The sequence below is a fragment of the Protopterus annectens genome, chromosome 3.part1 (assembly GCF_019279795.1).
Source record: "Protopterus annectens isolate FY-2018-M chromosome 3.part1, PAN1.0, whole genome shotgun sequence".
Taxonomy (NCBI): domain Eukaryota; kingdom Metazoa; phylum Chordata; order Ceratodontiformes; family Protopteridae; genus Protopterus; species Protopterus annectens.
Window position 1 is genome coordinate 1,765,637,382 of NC_056732.1, and position 20,481 is coordinate 1,765,657,862.

General features: G+C 39.1%; 1 protein-coding gene across 2 annotated transcripts in view; it reads right to left on the minus strand.

The window, feature by feature from the left end:
* Nucleotides 1–20,481, minus strand: part of WDR97 (WD repeat domain 97) — a 2,414,280-nt gene that overhangs the window by 588,362 nt on the left and 1,805,437 nt on the right. For both annotated transcript variants that reach the window (XM_044067752.1, XM_044067751.1), the window contains exon 18: nt 7,051–7,245. In XM_044067752.1, coding sequence (XP_043923687.1) covers nt 7,051–7,245 — 195 coding nt within the window. The remainder of the gene's footprint in view (nt 1–7,050; nt 7,246–20,481) is intronic.

The window sequence follows — 20,481 nt, forward strand, 5'->3', positions numbered from 1 at the left end:
TGTTGCCCCTGGTGGGGGTGTGGACAAGTTGATCCAAGGCGTTGGAATTTATGAATTCCAGAAAACATTGAGTGAATGAGTTGGTACATTAGTAGTTTTCCCAGTTGATGGTGGGGTAATTGAAATCGCCCATAATTAAGGTATTGGGTTGTACCTTAATTAAAAAGTGAATCCAGCTTGCTGTGGATGCAGGCATTAATGGAGCAAAGGTAAGAATTTTTTTGAGCTTTTCTCCCTAGGCCTTCACTGAAAACAGGCCTTCCCAGTATATAAATGCAAATAAATAAATACATACATTTGTTTTAAATGATGGAAGGCAACCAGATTTTTTGGATGATAGCAGCTGTTGTGTGGATGAAAGCAACTTGCATTCTTTGTTTGCAAAGTTTAGTGTCTGGCATTGAACACTTAATATGCAGGCAGGCAACCAGAATGAGGGGGGGTGTTAGCTATGCACTAGATGAAAGTAATTTGCCCCTTCATTTGTTTAGTTTAAAAGTCTAGCATTTAGTGCTAGTCTGCATTTGTCTGACATAAAGTGGAATATTTACTAATTTTTTAGGAAGTGGGATTAACTGTGCTGTGGATGGAAGTAACCTGCCCTCTTTATTTGCTCAGTTTAAAGTCTGGTATTAAGGGCTGGGCTAGTGTGCATTTGTATGAACTAAACTGCAATATTCTCTTTTTGGGATGTTTAGCTATACTGTAGATGAAAGCAAATTGCCCTCTTCATTTGCTCTGTTCAAAGTCTGGCATAAATGCTACTCTCTCTCTCTCTCTCTCTATCTCTTTTTATATTCTTATAAAAGTAAACTCCAAGGGGACTGTGGTGCTGTGGATGAAAGTAACTTGCCCTCTTCATTTGCACAGTTAAAATCCTATCATTAAATGCTAGTGTGCTTTTGTGTGAACTAAACTGGAAGATTTATTCTTTCTTTTTTTGGAGACTGTAGCTGTGCTGTGGATGAAAGTAATTTGCCTGCTTCATTTGCTCAATTTATAGTTTGGCATTAAAGGTTGGACTAGCATGCTTTTGTTTGAAAATACGAGCATGACTAGTTGTGCAATTTATGAAAGCAAATTGCTCCATTTCATATGTTCATGTGTGCATTTATGTTAAACTGGAATATTTACTCTCTCTCTCTTTGGGGGGTGACCAGCTGTGCTATGGATGAATACAGCTCATCCTCTTCATTTGCCCCATTTAAAGTCTGGCATTAAGGGCTAGTTTGCATTTGTGAGCAATAAATTTGAGTATTTACTTTCTGGCCAATATTAGCATGAAACAATTTTGAAACTACCCTGATTTTGCAGAATGCTCTTGCCTTTGCCCAATATTTTTGGTCTGCAACCTGCCCTCTTGATGTTTGGCAGTTTACAGCCTGCCTTTACAGAGCTATTGTGCATTTGTATGAAATAAGCTTCAGCACTTGTCTGGGTCATGTTAGTGTGAAACCAAATTGAAACTGTTCATTATTTTGTAGCACTTCCCTGACTTTGTCTCATATTTTTGGTCTCACACTCATAAAATTTGTGCTTTTCCGCCAAATCAGTTAGGACTGCATTCATGTAATGGGGAAGGGGCTGGCTGTGGATGAAAGCTCTTTATCCTCTTTTTCATTATTCAGCTAACATTCTGGCTTTACAGGACTCTATCTGTATGAACTAAGCTTTAGGTACTGCTTGTGTAAAACCAAGCTGAAACTGTCCCTGATTTTGCAGAATGTCAATGACTTTACCTCCTTTTGACATAATTATCATGTACATTTGGTTTTCTAGCATATCTTTGAGGACTGCAATCAATAAACAAAGACAAGTATTTAAGTTTCTCCCTCCATGTTCTTCAGAAAATGCATACTAATACAAAAAGTACAGGTGAGTAAGTAAACATACAATAACAGTAGATAATCGAATTATCACTGCTGCAGCAACCTAAGCCATATGGGTCATAGAATAGAAACAGCCAGCCAGCCTTTAAAGCCCCATGGTACCCTCCATACACCTAAACTATATAATGCTGGAGTGAATGAATATTAAAAAAAATTAACATATGTGTATCGTGCACAAGAAAAATTACTATGCTTTGTTTTCTTTTATATTAATGTAGTTATACCTGTGTCACTATTTTAGTTGTGTTTTACTAATGATGTTTAAAACAAGTTGCCATTTTACAATATCTACTCCCCTAAAAAAACTGAGAATACTGTCTTAATGTTTCACATGCTCAAATGGCCCTTCTGTGCACCATGTTACCAAACATGGCAAAACCAGAATCTGCAAAGCAGCTCGTGTAACCCAGTATTAACATGGTCCCCATGGATTTCATTTTCTCCAGCAAGACCACCCAAGGCAGCTTACTGCCTGTTCACCTGTCTTTGTGGGCTCATGCTGTTATGTGGTGTTAGTGCAATCATCAGTATTCCCCTGCACAACATTACTGCAGCTGCTGGACATAGAGCCCATATTTGCTTCAGCACATTTCACCTCCATAGTGCATGACTCATCTGTGGCCATGTCAGCTACAGTGGAGGCACCTGATACACAGCCAACAAACATCAGATGTGGCACTGGTTGTGTTGTGCATATTCACTGGGTCATTCAAGTCTTAATGCACTGACAGGGCATTATCAGGAGCTGTTTTACTGATGTTAGCCAGTGCATCAGCCATACTGTGGAATCATCATGCATTTCACTAGCACTGGAGTGTCAAACTGTCCAGTAAGTCTGTAAAGAAACCACCTTTACAGAGCATGGGCAATAAACATTTTAAGACATATACTTGCAAATTTTCCAAGACATAATACTTAAAAGAAGTGTGGCAGCCGATGAAGGTATACCCACCACTGAGTAATGCCACCACATGCTAAACTTTCAAAAATCTTGTAATGGCATGCATACATAATCTGATTACCCAAACATAGGTCCCCTAACTACAATGGTATGAGGTCCACATAACGAAAATGTATAGCACACATCTGTAGTTTCAATATCTAAAAGGTAGACATTGTGGTGTTAACTCCCTTAAGTGTTATATGTATGTGTGTTATATGTATGTGTGTTATTCTGAAATTAGGCAGCTCCCATGTCACAGCAAATGTAAAAAATGAATTGCAAGTCCAACATGACAGCAAAAATCCAGATGTGCACAAGAATATCAACCTTGATTTATACCACCTGTACTCTTTGTGAGGCCATCATCACTTAGTGAACCTAGGAAGTATTTTTCTGTGTGTGTGTGTGTGTGTGTGTGTGTGTGTGTGTGTGTGTGTGTGTGTGTGTTGGAGACAGTAGATGGTGGTCACATTACTAGCAGCATGGCAAACACTTTCATTGCCCCAGCATACTGATGTGCATGATCACACATGCCCATTACATACAGGTAACAGGATTCCACAGTCCAACCATTATCTCCAAAAGCATTTATACAGAGGTCATTGTTCTTCCACAGCCTGTCCGTCTGCTGTTGACAACTGCACATTCCTTGAGAGGCTGGCTAGGTTGCTATAGTACCTCACTCAGCATGTCATTCATCTCAGATATAAAATTATGTCACAGACTTTCAGCATATGCAGGGGGGGGTTGGCATAATGGTTAAGGTGTTTACCTTACAGACACAAGGTGCAGGGTTTGATTCTCACTTGGGGTAATTGGCTAGGCTTAAAAATGGCCCACAAGGCCAGTTAGCCTAGTATGAAACTATGAGCTATGAACTATGAGCTATAATAAGACATCACAATTCTCATATACATATACAAGCTGCTGTAGATAGCTACAGTGGATATAAAAAGTGCACACACCCCTGTTAAAATGCCAGGTTTTTTTTTATATAAAAAATGAGAACAGAATAATATAATTTCAAAACTTTTCCCACCTTTAATGTGACCTATAACCTGTACAATTCAATTGTAAAACAAACAAATCTGTTAGGCGAAACATATAAAAAAATAAAAAACATACAATAAGCTGGTTGCATAAGTGTGCACACCCTTAAACTAATACTTTGTTGAAGCACCTTTTTATTTAATTACAGCATTCAGTCTTCTTGGGTAGGAGTCTATCAGCATGGCACATCTTGACAAAAACCTAGCATTTTAACAGGGGTGTGTACACTTTTTATATTTACTGTATGTGAAGTCAATGGAACTGCACATCATCTACTAAATTTCATACTCATCTGCTGAGAACACTGCACTGTGTTGCAAAGTTTTTTGACATGCATGTTAGTACTGTAGGCTATACTATAAAATGTATATAAAATATCATATTATAGCACCACAGCTGTGCTGCTGATATAAACATTCCAATTATGTTTGCATGTAAAGAAACAGTTCTTTGTTACAAAATATACAATTTGATTCTATTTACCTCTCCTCCCATACTGGAGACCCATTTATCTCCCTACTCTGCCCTTTAGGAAGACTTCCCTGCCCAGGGAGAATTCCTTTTTGCAACTGCTTATAGCCAGGTAGTGAGGGCAAGAATTAGCTGTCAACAAGCAATCACTCAGGCCGGATGGGTTTTTCCAGTAAAATCCTGACCTCTCTACCTACTGGCCAGAAGGCATGGTGTAATGTGAATGCTACACTTCACTCCTGCATAGATACATGTGCATTCTTCTGTAAACTCACTATGTTGAGCCACAGGGTGGCACTTTCTTTAGTAGGTCCATGACCCACAACCTGCCCCTCTGCATGAAGCATATGCCTGCAGTCTAATTCACATGTAATACCATTGCAGCAGGATGGATAGTGACCCCTCCACCCAAGATGGGAAAGCTGACTTTGATCATTTACTCCCACCTCTCCTTGTTTGGTTCCACCAACACCCAGGTCACTAATCAAGCTCAGTCATTTGGGTCATACTGCATTATCCCCTTATGCCACAGAACTATCTCTGTTGAGAAAACACTGACATAAATGCCTTAGAATGAATAGATTTCCTCCATTTTCATCAGATTATTCATGTAATTGCTACACCAGTTTTTAAATTAGGAGCCTAAGCTTATTCAGCGACCCTCATGTGCATGAAATATTTGTAAATCACAATACTTTGGAATGGCATCATGCATACCACTAGTGTAGGGAGGCCCTGTAATATTTTATGGTCTGTAGATCAAATCATTCACAGCTGCTAATCAACATTAACAGCAGTGGCAGGATGCATATGAAGATCACAGTGGCACAGTTAGTACTGGAAGTTAACCTGCAGCTTAGGAAGTAAGTTGGTCTATTCCCCACACTGTGAACTTGAAATTTTAAATCTGGACTTTACAGATTGTAGCAACAGGTTCAAAGTCATCCCAGCAGATTTCCATGCTTGTGGATTATTGTGCATTGATGAAGGGACAACAAGAGATTTTGATAATGTTGTGCTGCTTCAAAGATATGAGAACCATATTTTTATGGAGTGACGAGGAGATTTCTGAGTGGTCAGAACCAGGACTGTGATGGATTACAGCACATAGCAGAGGGACTTTGGGGAAGCCTCATTCTCCTGACTTTCACAGGAGATGGCTGGATGATCTCAATGAGTAAAGAACACATTTTGTTTTCAACCCCAATTATTCACTTGGATATTGTAAGGAGAATAACCTAACGTTATGAATGATGTAAAATACAGCAAGCATTCTGTGTTCTAAGCAATGTCCATGTACATCTAGAATCTCAGCTGTGGGAACTACCATTTGATTGCTGTATATGGTTCATCTCTCTGCAGAAACTGTATTTAATGGTTGTGCTGATTTTCCAGACTTGGGCACAGTATATTTATAATATAACTGTTATTGAACAGTGTAGTGTTTGTATACACATTGTTAATACTCCTGTACACACTCATTATGACATATTACGCACTGGAATAATGTATATACTTTTTCTGAATTGTGCTCATTTACATTTGTGTTGTATTCTTTGGCATGACTTGATACTTTTATGCTGGCACAGGTTTCTCATCTGGACTTTATGTTTTTTAAACATGATGACATTACTCGTGTTTCATTTCTTGTTAATTTTATATATGTTAAGATTTTCCTTGTTTCCTACTACTGCGTTTCTTCTGCATCCTTTTTTTCTTCAACTGGCAAGGGATGCTTTATTAGAGTACCCACAGCAGCAAGGCATCTGCTATCAGTGTTTCCTTCCTGTTTATCTGCTGCTCTACATCTGACCTAGGACACTAGCTTCCGCAATACTGACTGGTCTGTCAGCTGTGTCACCGAAGATGGTAGATGGTTTGGGGAAGGAGTATAGTATCATCAATGCTGCCATTTGGGGAACTGAAGTTTAGGGAAGTGTCGAAGGTACAGCACTAACCTCTCTCAGCTTGCTAGGTGCATTAGCTTGGTGGGGGCATACAATGGACATTCCACAAGTAAATATGCTTCATTTATGCAATGATAATCAGCAAAGTCACTCTATGACTGCTGTTGCCCTTGTCCATGATCCTAAGTCCCACCAGGAATTGTGATATGCTGGATGTACCCCAATATGTCTTTATACCCTCCCCTCTGGGACAGGCGAGCATGCTCTGCCTCATCATTCCTCTCTCTTTCCTGGCTAGCTCCTCTAGTTTCTGAGCCACTAACTACACTCAGGTCATTGGGGCTCTAGACATGGTTTTATTTTTATAGCTACTGTACTGCCACTGTCCTTCCTCTCTATACCACACAGCTGGCACACTTCTACCTCTTCTGCTGATGTGCCTTTTACTGTAATTGGCAGATTTGGGGGTTTTGAGGATGTTTACAATTTTGTTTAGTAGTTCACCCTTAGCACTGATTTGGAATCCAGCCCTATAAGGAACAGGAAATCATTCAGCATACTGCAGTAAGGCAGATCTTCCTTATCTATAATTTGTTAAGATTCAAGGTGGAAGCCTTTGACCTGTCTGTTACAAATATGATGCCTGTCTCTGTGTTTTGCAATACATAAACGAGTATCTTAACATTCAGAAACAGGCTTTTGTAGACAGGCTACAGTAATATGATAGCTTTATTTGCTGTGTGCTACTTTAACAAATTTGTTTTTGAAATATAAACATGGTAGTTCCTACCTCAAGTGATGGTGGGTTCCTTTGGTTGAGAATAGATATCAGCACATCATGGATCTCCTGGATATTTTCCACATACTCCTGATTGCAAAGTGTGGTGATGGCACCGATGATGCCTGCTTTGATTGAGTAGTCTACTTTAAGAAGCCATTCTAGGAGACTCTTCACAAACTTTCTTACAGAGGGCTCTGGGAAAGTCTGTATTATAAAAATGAAATAATAGATACAGCTGAGCAATATTTACTGTTAAATAATCTCAGTCTGAGCTCAAATACACAACATTTTATATGGAGTATTACTTTATTGCAGTGTTGTTTCAGAGGAGGAACATGCTAAAAAAAGTTATGTACTCACCATAACATTCCATATGTGTTTGTCCATTTTCATTCTTCCTTAACTGTTGGGTTTAGATCCAATCATCAGATCTGACTCGGCAACTTCTTTCAGCTTGTGTAATGCTGAAAATCTCAAAGCTCCTCCCTTTGCCCCTAACGCCTTATTCACCTAACATACCTCAGATCTTGTTTGGTGCTCCTTATACCTACAAAGCAGTAGGAAAGATAAAATAAAATCAAGGAACCAAACAAAAGGAACAGTAGTTCTCCTTTATTTGAGAAATTTGGTAAGAAGACTGGAAGGCTGACAAGCTGATTAATATTGGATTTGGAAATCACCTAAGGAAGAAAGGAAGTATTGATCAGTACAGCTTGTTCATAGTTTCATAGGTAGATACTAGGCTATCGGCCCAAGGGCCTAAGTAAGCCTAGCCAACAAAGTTCCCTGGCTTACACCAACCCAAGAAAGTTAATTTCCTGCGCCCTTGTCGAGCAGAGCCACAGAAGTGATCCCCGGGGTGTATTTCCTATTTCCCATCCACTCATCCAGATTTTCTTGAAGAGTGTTAATGAGGAGCTTTGTTTGATATAGATAGGTAGTTTGTTCCAGAATATGGGAAGTCTCTGGGACAGGAATCTATCCCTCCAGCAAGTCCTGTTTATTGTGGTGACAAGGTTTAGGTCCCTAGAGCGTGTAGCTTGGACAGATTGGGATTTCTTTAGGTGTAACATGTCCAACAGCTCTGGGTTTGACATAGCTTTATATGTTAGGCAGAGATCACCTCGGAGTAGGCGATATGCTACAGAGTAAAGCTGGAGTTTTTTGAGATGATCAGTGTAGGGCATCTGTTTGAGGCCAGTAATTCTCTTTGTGAGGTACTTCTTTCCAGCTGTTGCAGATGTCTTGTGAGGTACTGTAAATTCTTGTAGTTCTGATACTCTTCTGGCAGAGTTAATAGCCATTAAAAAGTAAGTTTTCCAGGTCAAGAGTTTTAGTTCACACTTAGCTGATGGTTCAAACAGAAGTTGTGTTAAAGTTTGCAAAACAATCTTTAAATCCCAAGGAGTGGGATCTTTTAACAGAGTTCTACATAGGAAAGTTTCTCTTAGAAAGGGTTTGCAAAGTTTGGAGTATGCTAAGGTTGCATTATTTATGCCTATATGAAAATTAGAAATGGCAGCTAATTGTACTTTTACTGTTGAAGAGATAGCACCTTCATTGAAAATTACAGCTATGAAGTCAAGAACCTTAGGAATCGGTGCTGAAAAGGGGTCTAAATTCTTTTGCTGTGCCCAAACAACAAATCTTTTCCATTTACTTTTGTAAAGATTCCTGGTGGAAGCTTTGTGGGATGATAAAGGAATGTGACAGACAGGGAAGGACAGCCTGGGCTACCTAGCGATCAATGGAACTGGAGAAACCATGCAGTCAGTTTTAGGCCTGGAATGTCTGGATGAGTCATGTATGTGAGGGAAGACAGTAGTTTTGGAGTTGGATACAGGATCCAGGGAGGAAAAAGATGAGGCCCAAAAAAAGGGGAAAACACATCTGACAAGGTAGGTAAGGGGCAATGAGAATAACTCTGCTCTTCAATCGAGATGCTTTCTGAAGAAATTTGAGGGTTAGGAGTAATGGTGGGATAGGCGTAAAGGAGACCGGGGGGGGGGGGAGTCCAATTGTGAAGTACAGTGTCCCTCAGTGACTCCCTCATAGAGGGGATCAGGGCAAAGAACCTGCTGCACTTGTTGTTGAGAGGAGATACAAAGAAGTCACAACATGGTTGGCCCCATCGATGGAAAATCCTTTCTGTTACCTTCATATTGAGGGACCACTCCTGAGGCATTAGAACAAACCTGCTTAACTTACCTGTAATCATGTTAGACTCCCCCATAATGTGCACTGAAAGCTGAAAGTGATTGGATGAGATTATCCACTGCCATACTCTCATAGCTTCTTGACAAAGAGGGTAAGATTTGGTTCCCTCTTGTTTGTTGATGTACCAGACCACTGACATATTGTTCATCTGAATCGCAATAGTCCCAGTGGGGAGTGTCTTGAAAGGCCTGCAGCACTAGAAGGACAGCTCTCATTAACAGGACATTGATATGCATGTTGGACTCTTTGGAGGACCATGTGCTTTGGACTGTCTTTCCCAAGTAGTACCTCCCACCCAATCTGGGAGGTGTCCATGGTCACTATGACCTTGGGTTGGGGAAGAATAACGGAACGACCTTCTTGTACTTGACTGGAGTGTATCCACCATAAAAGATCATTCTTGCAAGCTTGTGTTATTTTGACCTAAATGGATTATGGTTGATGGAAAATGGACTACTGAGTTGCAAATGTCCACTGAAAGTCTTGTATGATACCTTGCCAGCAGAACCAGAATGATTGCTGCTGACATGGATCTCAAGGCTTGGAGAATCAGTAGAGATGAAACAGAAGTGTTTTCAATGATTTTTCTGACCTGGACGTTAATAGACTGAACTCTGGACAGAGGGAGAGAAGATGTTCAAGTGATTGTATTGAGTAAGGCACTGATGAATTCCAATAACTGTGTTGGTTTGAGATGAGATTTGTTGTGAAATCCCCGGGTGAGAGCACAAATGGAGTAAGTGGTCTCGAGAGTGAATCAGATGATGCCTGGTTGCAGCAGTTATGAGCCAGTCATCCAAATATGTGAACACCGCAAATACCTACAGTCTCAAGTGAGCTGCTACTGCTGCCACACACTTGGGTAAACACCCTGGGGGCTGTGGGGAGGCCAAAGGCAGAGCTCTGAATTGGCAATGACTGGCTCCCAGCCAGAAGTGTAGATATCTTCTGGACTATCTGTTTATTTTTATGTGACAGTATGCATCCTGAAGATCTATCAAGCACGTCCAGTCATCCTTGTGCAGAAAGGGGCAGAATGGACTGAACCATGACCATCCAAACTGTATGCACTGAACTGATTGATTTAGATTGCTGAGATCCAAAACTGTTCTCAAGTCCCCTACTTTTTTTGGCACTAAAAAGAATCTTGGATAAGTTCTGGACTTTTTCTGGTTGGGGGGGACTACTTGGATGATTCTTTTTTACTAGCAGCACTTTTGCTGGTGCTCTGATTGGGTGGAACACTGGGGATTTTGTTTATTACTAGTGGGAGTGGATGGGAAAAGGTTATCATATAACCTCTAGATATTATCCTCCACACCCATGAATAATCTCTTGCCAGGCTGGTGCAGTGATAAATGACCCCTGACTGCCTCCAGAGATGGACAGTCAGGCCTCCTTCCAGGAGCACTGATATATACCTGTCAGAGAAGGTATCTCTGGATCCCTGGTTATGAGGACCACCTCTGCCATGGGGATGGTATCTTCCATTAGCATTCCCACCTCTGTCACTGGGGGAAATGTCTTCACATGGATCTTGGAAGGGACCCCGGGATTTTTTGAATCGCATTTTCCATCCACTTTGTTGGTTCCTAGAGAAGGTCTGTTGAGGGGTCGAAAAATGTATGCCACATCAGACAGGGTTTTTCCTTCCTTTTCACACCTAGGCAGTGTGTGTTTTACTTTGGGGAGGAACAAGGAACTTCTGTCAAAGGGAGTATTGAAGAAGGAAGATTTGAAGGGTTCTGCAAAGTCACACAAGAGCATCCAGGCATGCCTTCTGATAGAAATGCCTGAACCCGCTGCCAAGTAGTTCAGCAACCTAATGGAAAAGGTCGCCAAAGCATAGACATTCATCCAAAATCAGTCCAGCACCCTAGACTCCCTGTTAAGGGGGTGGACAGAGAAACTTTGCTCTGCTAGTTCCTTCTTCATGGCTGCCACAACAACTATGGCATCGACTGGTACTTCCTTGCTTCAATATGTTCTGCCCTTCGGTGGTGACAGGATCATATCTGGTCTCTCAGGGATAGGCTCAATGGTATCAGGCTCCTTCCACACCCATCAAGAGGCCAAATTAATGGGCAGGGTCACCCAGGAGGTAGATGGGCCAGCACCAAAAGCCTCCAGAAATGCCAACTCCTCTTGGGAAGGGTTGTTGGGGGACTAACCACCCCATTGTTTTAGGAGTTTTAGGAAGTCTCCAAATGAGATGTCATCAGGTGGTGATCTTGGGGACCCTTCCCCCTCATCAAAGCCAGCATCTTCTGTGACAGACTCTTGAGGAGAGTTGAAGTGTTTCCTTTTACTTGTTTCTCTTCACGGGTACTTTTTCAGTGGGATACTCCGGGGAAGTGTCAGAAGAGATTAGTATACCCTGCTGGGTATTCTGGAGACTAGTTTGGGTTGGCTGTCCTAGTGGCACTGCTGACTGAGGCTCTACATGCAGAGTTGAATGGAGTTGGGTATTCAGAGTTGAAGAGGGAAGAGAAGCTCGAACTCTTGGAACAGAGAAAACTCTCTCCACTACCCTGAATGCAGAATGCCTTGGAGAAAAGGAAACCAATGCATCCGATAAGACATGCTTGCATGGAGACTACTCAAGAAAGGAGTCAGATTTGAGCTATCTAGCGGCATAGGTCTGAGGGGAAAAGATGGCTCTGGCAGCTTCAAAGTCAACTCCAACCTCTGGATCTGGTGCCGATGTTATGGGTCCAATAGTCATCTGGCTATGAAGTGCTCAGTGCCAGGCCACTCAAAGATACCAGCATCGTCAGACCAGAGGAAAATGACTCCAGGATATTCAGATCTGATGGCTCTGAAACCAAAGGTTGGAACAGAGAAGGAACCAATAACGGGGGAGTAGTACTGACAAGGGTCTCAGGACCTTGATAGGGTCAAAGCTGGAAGAATTCCCATTTGAATCTGCAGCAAAAGGAATTTCCTCATCATCCTGTCAACACTGGCTTCTGTCAGATTCTTGGATGATTGTATGGATGATGCTTTAGAAGATGGTCTAGAATGTCATCTTGGTGGCTGTTCCAAAAAAGGGGAAAGGAGCCAAGATGAGACAGGATCCAGTAACAGTTGCTGTGATCGCATCCAAGGAGATTTCTCCGATTGTGATTTCAGATCCGAAGAGGTCAGATCCAATACTTTAGCCATTTTACTGGGAGGTTTGGACAACTGAGCTGAATAAGTAGTTGGATCTGAAGATCATTTTCTTGATTGTCTATGAATAGAATTTCCTTTTTTGTCAATTGTTTTAGAAGTTTGAGCCTCAGAGGTTTTCAAAGCAGGCTTGAGGGTAGCAAACCTCATAAAATGAATTTATTCTTTCTGTCTGTGATGCCTGTACACTGGCCCAGTAATTAAGGAGCCTTAATTCTCAACACTAGCACCAGTGAGGGGCATCCACATTTGGAGGATAACAAGTACGCTCACAGTAAAGTACAATTTCCCTTAAGAGCACACAGAGATCGCAGTCAGTCTGGGGCTGGTTTCTCCCTTTTTCTCCAGATCCCGAATAAAACTCCCCACTGGCATAGCTATAGAATGGAGTCCTTAGCCAGGGTTCCAAGCCAAGTCCTCCCAGCACTCTCTGTGTCCAACCAGTTCTTTGTGTCCCTGCCCAAGTAGCTGACACACATGCACACTTTGAGATTTGATTTATATACAAACACACAGACACTCCTGGGGAAGGCTGGCACAGGTTCACTAGCTATGCTCCTTCTGCCCAGGCTATAAGGTAGTAATCCACTGCCACCAGAACCCCTACTTATCAGCTACTATAAGGCCCTTCCCAAAGGGTGACCAATTCCACTGTGTAATATTACTGTTATCCAAACAGTAAGTGTGATGAGCAGCAAGGCTATTCTAGAGTGGCTTGTACAGTACCACCAAGTACATGCAAGTACTCTCTGATTTTAAATTATCTCTACACAAAACAGCCACAGTTATAAGGTTAAAAATATTTAATAATAAATAATAAAAACAAGACGATACTCAACAATTCAACACAGTCATAATAGAGAGTTCAGAAATCAAAGGAAAATACTTTCAAACAATATTGTAGGATAGTCTGACATAAATATAGAAAATCCAGAAAAAGAAGTGAATTCCAGTAAAGAACGCTCAGCAGAACAAAAACAATGTAAATATTGGAAGAGCGTTGCACCACAGGTATTAGTATTTCATCTGAGTATTCAAAACTTGCTAACAACCAAAATTGCAGAAAGACAGCTTCAAAACAATAGCTTCAATAACAGGCTTTTATCATGTTGAATCCACAATATATGAAATATAGAGCTTTGCTGTTGTAAAAGTCAAGTGGTGTTGTAATTCCACAGCTTTAAAACATGTGGATGTCATAAAAACAGAAAAAATGAACATAAAAGTGAAGAACCCTTCTGATGTAAACAATAGGCAAGCACTTTCAGCTTTTTCAAGCCTTCTTTAGATCACAGCTGAAAGCGCTTGTCCACTGTTTACATCAGAAGGGTTCTTCACTTTTATGTTAATTTTTTCTGTTTTTATGACATCCACATGTTTTAAAGCTGTGGAATTACAACATCACAAGCTGTGGAATTACAACGCCACTTGACTTTTACAACAGCAAAGCTCTATATTTCATGTATTGTGGATTCAACATGGCAAAAGCCTGTTATTGAAGCTATTGTTTTGAAGCTGTCTTTCTGCCATTTTGGTTGTTTAGAAAAGTTTTAAATACTCAGATGAAATACTAATACCTGTGGTGCAACGCTCTTCCAATATTTACATTTATAAATATAGAAAACAGCTACACTAATCTGGCTATATTCCTATCTATCTGTAAGAGAAATATAAAGTTTTAAATAACTTTACTTACAGAGCAAAGCAAATGCTGGTGATTTTGTCAGATTTGAAGACAAATATAAAATGCTCTTCTTTCTTTCTGTCCTTAAATTGATAATACACAGTACTGCTGAGTAATTTCAGATTACATCATTCTTGTCTCTTCTCTGATTTAGTTCCCACTTTAACAGAACTCAAAATTTAACATTTCTTTGATCTGCACCTGCCAGGAAGCCCCAGCAATAAAAGACACTTAACATGTGAAACCTAGTAATTATCTATGTCTTAAGACAATAGAAAGAATTTCTAGCTGCAGACATCCTGTCTCTGTTCTTGAGATCAAACACAGTTGTAAAATCCTTTACTTATCAGCTTTCTTCCAGCAGTGTGCACTGTGGTTACATTTTTGCAAGCTTCAGAACATAACACAGTTTTCTTACATTTGTTACACAAGCCTGTGGGTCATATTAATATTTATAATAACAGAATTATTTACAAAATTCTATCTAGCTAGGCCAGCAGCCTTCACACTGTCTATCAAAGCTCTTGGTTTGAAGGCCTTACATATGTCACAATCCCATCAATGATGTGTGTAGTTCCTAGTGCATCCCTTACACTGAGACTCCAAAACCTCACTACCCATATGTGTGCGTACAACTCTACTTGCTATGCTAGGTGAATTTCTATATGAAATATTCAATTTCACATTCTTATATATCTCATCCAATGTAATAATATATCAATGTTTCCTCAAGATACGTGATACACCCTCAACATACCAAGCATAACGAGTCACAAATTATATATCCTCCTGTTCTCCTTTATAATTCCCAAACACCATTTCACCTCTTTTATATTTCCAAACATCTTTTCACCACGTTTATATCTCCAAGTAAATTGCTTATCTCCATCTACAACCTTCTGCCATGTGAAAATGAATGAGAAGATTTTAATTATAACCCCTAGATAATAATCTATCAACTATATCCACACACACACACACACACACACATACACACATATACAGGGAGCTGTTCAAAGTTCCATGAGTATTTAATTATCAAAAAAATAATAATAAAACATGTCATTAATGGAGAGCTGTTCAAAGTTCCAGGAGTATTTAACTGTTATCAAAAATGGTGATTTATGGGTTACTTTGCCCCTGTAATAAGTTTTACATTGGTAAGACCACATGTCAACTTAAAATGAAGATACAGGAATACATCTGAGATGTCAAAAATAATTCTCCTACCAGCCCTGTAGCATCACATTTTTTCAAATATCATAACAGTGATTCAGATTTAGTGAGATTCTTTATAATGTATGTGTTGACATGTTCTGATTTATATTTAGATCATTCTGATATGTTATTACAGAAGGAGGCTTGTCTTATTTTCACTTATGATACTTTGCAACCAAAGGGCCTTAATAATGAATTACTTATGAAATATTTAATATAACAGCTTTGGAAATATCTTTTAACTTTATTTCATAGAAATTAGGATATGTGTATTTTTGTATTCAACTGGCTTATTATTATTATTATTATTATTATTGTTGTTGTTGATGTTATTCTATGAACTCAGTTTCGGCCCAGCTGCAGTAGTGCTGTGGTTGGCGTTGTCCCCTCTCAGCAAGACGTTCTCCAGTTCGATTCTTGGATGGAACTCCTGTGCAGAGTCTGCATGTCCTCCCTGTGGTCAAGTGAGTTTTAAAGACATGCCGGTAGGTGCATGTGTGTGCCTTCTGTAAAGGTTGGACACCAGGCTGACAACTTGACATGCAGACCGGTGATCTGTGTGGTGACCCCTAACCGGGAAAAGCCGAAAGACGTTGTTTGTATGAACTCAGTTTCAACTGAATCTTGTTTGCTTTATATTGTCATTTAATTTCATGTGCATACTGGTACATTATGTTGTTCTATTGTTCTATTTAGTAATGTTCTAATTAATGAACTATTTAAGTGCTTTAATGTGTTTAAAACTTCTGAACATTGAAGGTGTATGCAAAGGCGCTAATTCAGTTTTGTTTTTTACACATTATTAGAAACCAGGAGCAAAGTTGCTTTTTTGTGCCAGATGATGTTTTTTTCTAAGCATTTTTTAAGTCTGCTTGTATTTTTTGGTGTAGAGATAGATGGGACTAATTAGAATGGAATAAAACCATGTCATCAGTGTAAAATAAAAGAGAAAGGTTAGGTACATCCAGTAGCAGCTTGCCAATGAAGTCAGAGAATAATAAAAGGCCAAGTATGGAACCCTGTGGGACATCTTTAAGAAGATGGGCTATAGGTGATATTGTGGAGTCGATTTTTTTCAGTTGTATTGTTTTTACTCCATGCTTGATGATCATCAAACCTCAAACAACCATCATCCAGCTAGCCATGAGAGTTTTCTATGCTCTTACAGACATCCTAACAATGACAGCATTTTTCATTTTATGAACCTAACACTGGCAATCAGTCATGACATGAGCACTCCTATCGCCAGCAGGGATACCTATTTCTCCTCAGTCCATGCACGAGTGCTCCTCCACATGTGACTAAGGGGGCTACCATCACCTTCTTGCATAGCCATGTCTACATCCCCTGACCCAGTATCTCCATTGCTTGATGAACTTCTGCTCTCCAGTACAATCCTGTCACTACAGCAATGAAGCAAGCTTGGTGAGAACCACTCTTCTTCTCCTCTGCTGAAGATGGGTGCACCCATCCTCCATGATTGCACCAAGTGCCCACAACTCAAACTCAAGTCACCTGGGCTGTAGTCAGGGCTTCATCCCCTGTGTGTAACTAGTGTATCTAGTGAAGGCATGAGGAAATGATTTTGAGAGTAAATTGATGATTAATGAGACATTTCTGGTACTAGGGATGTCATCTGAAATAATCCCCATTTTAAGCAGATGGCCTACGAGGATGCAGATAGCCTACAAGGTCAAATGCTCTGGTTAGGTCTGCAAATGTGACTCAAGTAAGCATTCATTTCACCCATGCTTAAAATAATTTCATCCATATCCATTATGGTGAAGAATGTTTGATAGTTCTAAGACCAGACCAAAATGAATGATGTTTTCAGGAAAATAAGTGGTATTGGATTATGTATTGTCAGAGTAGAGTATATATAATATTTTCCAGAATTTTGCCCTTAATGAGGGAAGTATAGAAATTTAATGGTAGTTTGAGGCATTGAAGGGTTAAGGTTGTTTAACAGTTGTAATATGTCTCACTTCCAGACATTTTGCATAATGCTTTGTGAAAGACACAGATTGTAAATATGTTGAAGTGGAACTGAAAGTTAGTATTCTGTGCAGTAAACAAAGGATTGTGGTGGCCTTTGCCAGCATGGCTATCAAGCGAGATTTGGGCAGGGAGTAGTTTGGTATTTTTAATTCTAATATCTTTAAAGCAAAATAATGGAGTGCAAAGTGGGGTTGTAAGAGTAATGGAATGTGGTTGCCTTTTGGTGGAACAAAGTTGAGGAAGGCTGCTGAATTCTTTAGGGAAACCAGAAGGAGAGAACTGACAGGCTGCTGTAGGGCAACCAGAAAGATTATTCTTGTCAGGTGATTAACTTCTTTCTGGAATCATTTTAGGCTGTTTATTAGGGAGTTTTGCCATCCTATTACTTGTTTAGTGAGATTACAAAGCTAGGTAAAATATTTTCTTGTTAAATGTATACAGTCTGATTTCCAAGCATGCCAGGCTTCATCTCAGAGATGTAGTATAGGGCTTTAGGTTCATATTTTACACTGGTTACTACTCAGTTTATAAAGTATTGTGATTTAGGGGGATGATATCTCTTCAAGATATATCAATAAATTAAGCAATTCATCTGTATACAGCAGCAGGAGGGTTAGTCTTGTCACATGATGCTACTCTGCTGTACATAATTCCTTACATGCAGTAATTCCTCAGACAGTTCTTTGCAATATGTGGGTTACACCTCACAGAATGGCAATCTGGGTAGATGAGAAAAGACTTTTCATGGCGATCTGATGAAGTCCATTTGGTGGATGAAAATGCTTATCTTTAATAAAAGCTGAGTTATTTTGTGACTAAGTCTGTCCAAGTTTTTTCCCCAGTACTTTTATAGAAGAAGAATTATTATCAGAAGTTTTGGACTATTTTTTAATGTTGAATTTTAATTCTAAATGTAGTATTTTTTTATTTGTTTTTTCATTTTTCTCATATAATAAAGAATTGAAGGCAGTCTGCTATTTTCATGCAGGGGACAGCTATCTTCTTGCATCTCTGACTTGGTTTATGTACTTGTCATTCCTGTGACTCATTCTTGGTGTACAAAGGGTTCTTGGATGTGAGGAGGATTTATCAGAGCCTTTGGTGATCTTTAATGTTTGATTTGCCTTCTGTTGGTTTAGGGGATGAGTGCACGCTGCAAAGAAGATGAAAAGTTGATCTAACTTCCATTTCTAAAAATCTGTGTAAACTACGTATTTATATTTACAGTTGTACAGATATTCATATTCATTTTTATATTTATGTTTTGTTTACCAGGCATATCCCAGCAGGCTAGGACTACTTTCAGGGGACATGAATGCTTCCATCATAGTACAAAATACAACTCATTATTTTGTACATATTCAATAGATCTCTCTATACTAGAAAGTGTTCAATAAGATTTACTAAATGGATTATGGAATGCAAGGCAATCACATACCGGGAATGCTTAGCTAAACTTAATTTATTTTATTTTCTATCACTTATTACTGGTTAAGTAGCAGATTGTGCTTAGCACACCTTGTATTTGATCATGAAGAAACATAACTTTTATTAAACATTGAATTGCTGCAATGAAGGTGAATTTGTCATGGGGCAAATTATACTTTTCATACAACAAAATGCAACACCACTTTTAGATCTAGGTTTATCATGTAAACTATTCTGAAATCATGAAAAAGACTACCATTACAAGTAAGGAAATGTAATTCACTAGAATCATTCAAGAAGTGTTTAGATACTTAGTTTGATTTGAATGTCTACTCTATGACCTTGGAGCCTGTGTTATGATGGTCTTTGACCTTTATACAGCTTACCAGAAACTATGAGACATATAACCAAAAACAGTATACATTTTTACGATTACAGCAAAGTAAAATTCAGACAACATGTATTCTTATTACCTACACTGTTTGATTATGATGTCTGCATTTTACTTTGCTGTAGTAATAAAAATGTATACTGGTTTTGGTTATATGCACACAATTAAGCCTAAATATTGTTATTTTGCATTATTTATTAACATATGTGTGATTAACAAAGAAAATAAGGCTAGAAAATTGTAAGAACAGCTGCAGTGGGTCCTGTGCTATGGCTTTATTCTTTTCTTCTGCTGTTAGCATTACTGTCTTATTAGTATAAGATGTTTATAGCACAACCAGGAGCATAACATTAGTATAATAAAGCACCTAAAGAAGTTATTTTCCAGCATAGTCATACGTCTCAACTTCTCAACACAAGAAATCTTGACAAAGACAGAAATAATGGGGAGACAAAGGGCCAAAAATAGGGGCAGACTTTAAATTTGTTCATATAAATTTAGAAAGTTGCTAGAATAACAGGGTTTGAATTATTATGTATTTTCTGAAGGAATTGAAGTCTGAAACTGAAATGTATGTCATTATTTAGTATTATTTAGTTACTTCAATCCTCACTGATTTGCCAGAAAAACCACAATGTTTTTATGATGGACAGACAAAAAGTATGAAGCAAAAATCTGGGCATTCTGCAAAACTCTGGACAGTTGAGAGGTATGAGCACAGTACAAAACAAGCAAAGGATATGGAAAAGAAGACAATTTGTAGAGTTAGTCAGAAAGCTAGTATGATACAGAATCAAAGGATCTGAAACATTAATACATGACTTGCTTTGCTTCCAAAGATGCTGTCGGTTGGCATTAGCACAATCTACCTTTAAATGTTATTTTCAGAGGAGCAGAAAATTAGGGGCAATAAAGCAGTCATTGTTGAAATCAACAGAGAAAAGTCAGTGTGTTACAGACTGCTTAAGTGACTGCACATAGCCAACAGTCTTATTGTTGAAAGTGTTTTATTTTAGTAGTAAACACGCTGTTCTAAATTCTTGGTATATGGCAACTAAAAGATTTATTCCTGTTAAGAGGTTTCTTACTATTGTCCATCTTTAGTAAATTCACCAACACTTGAAAGCAGTTCAAAGCAAGACATTTATTGTTCAGAATAGAATGGCAGCAGACTAAGATTACACATAAAGTGAAATCATGTAAATTAACGGTTTTCTATTAAAATTTCGAATGGCACTCCATCGACTGTACTATAGTCGAACACGGAAGTTCGAAAATGATAACTGCGAAGTCAAAAAAACAATCTAGGAATGGGTTTTAACATGGGTCGAGG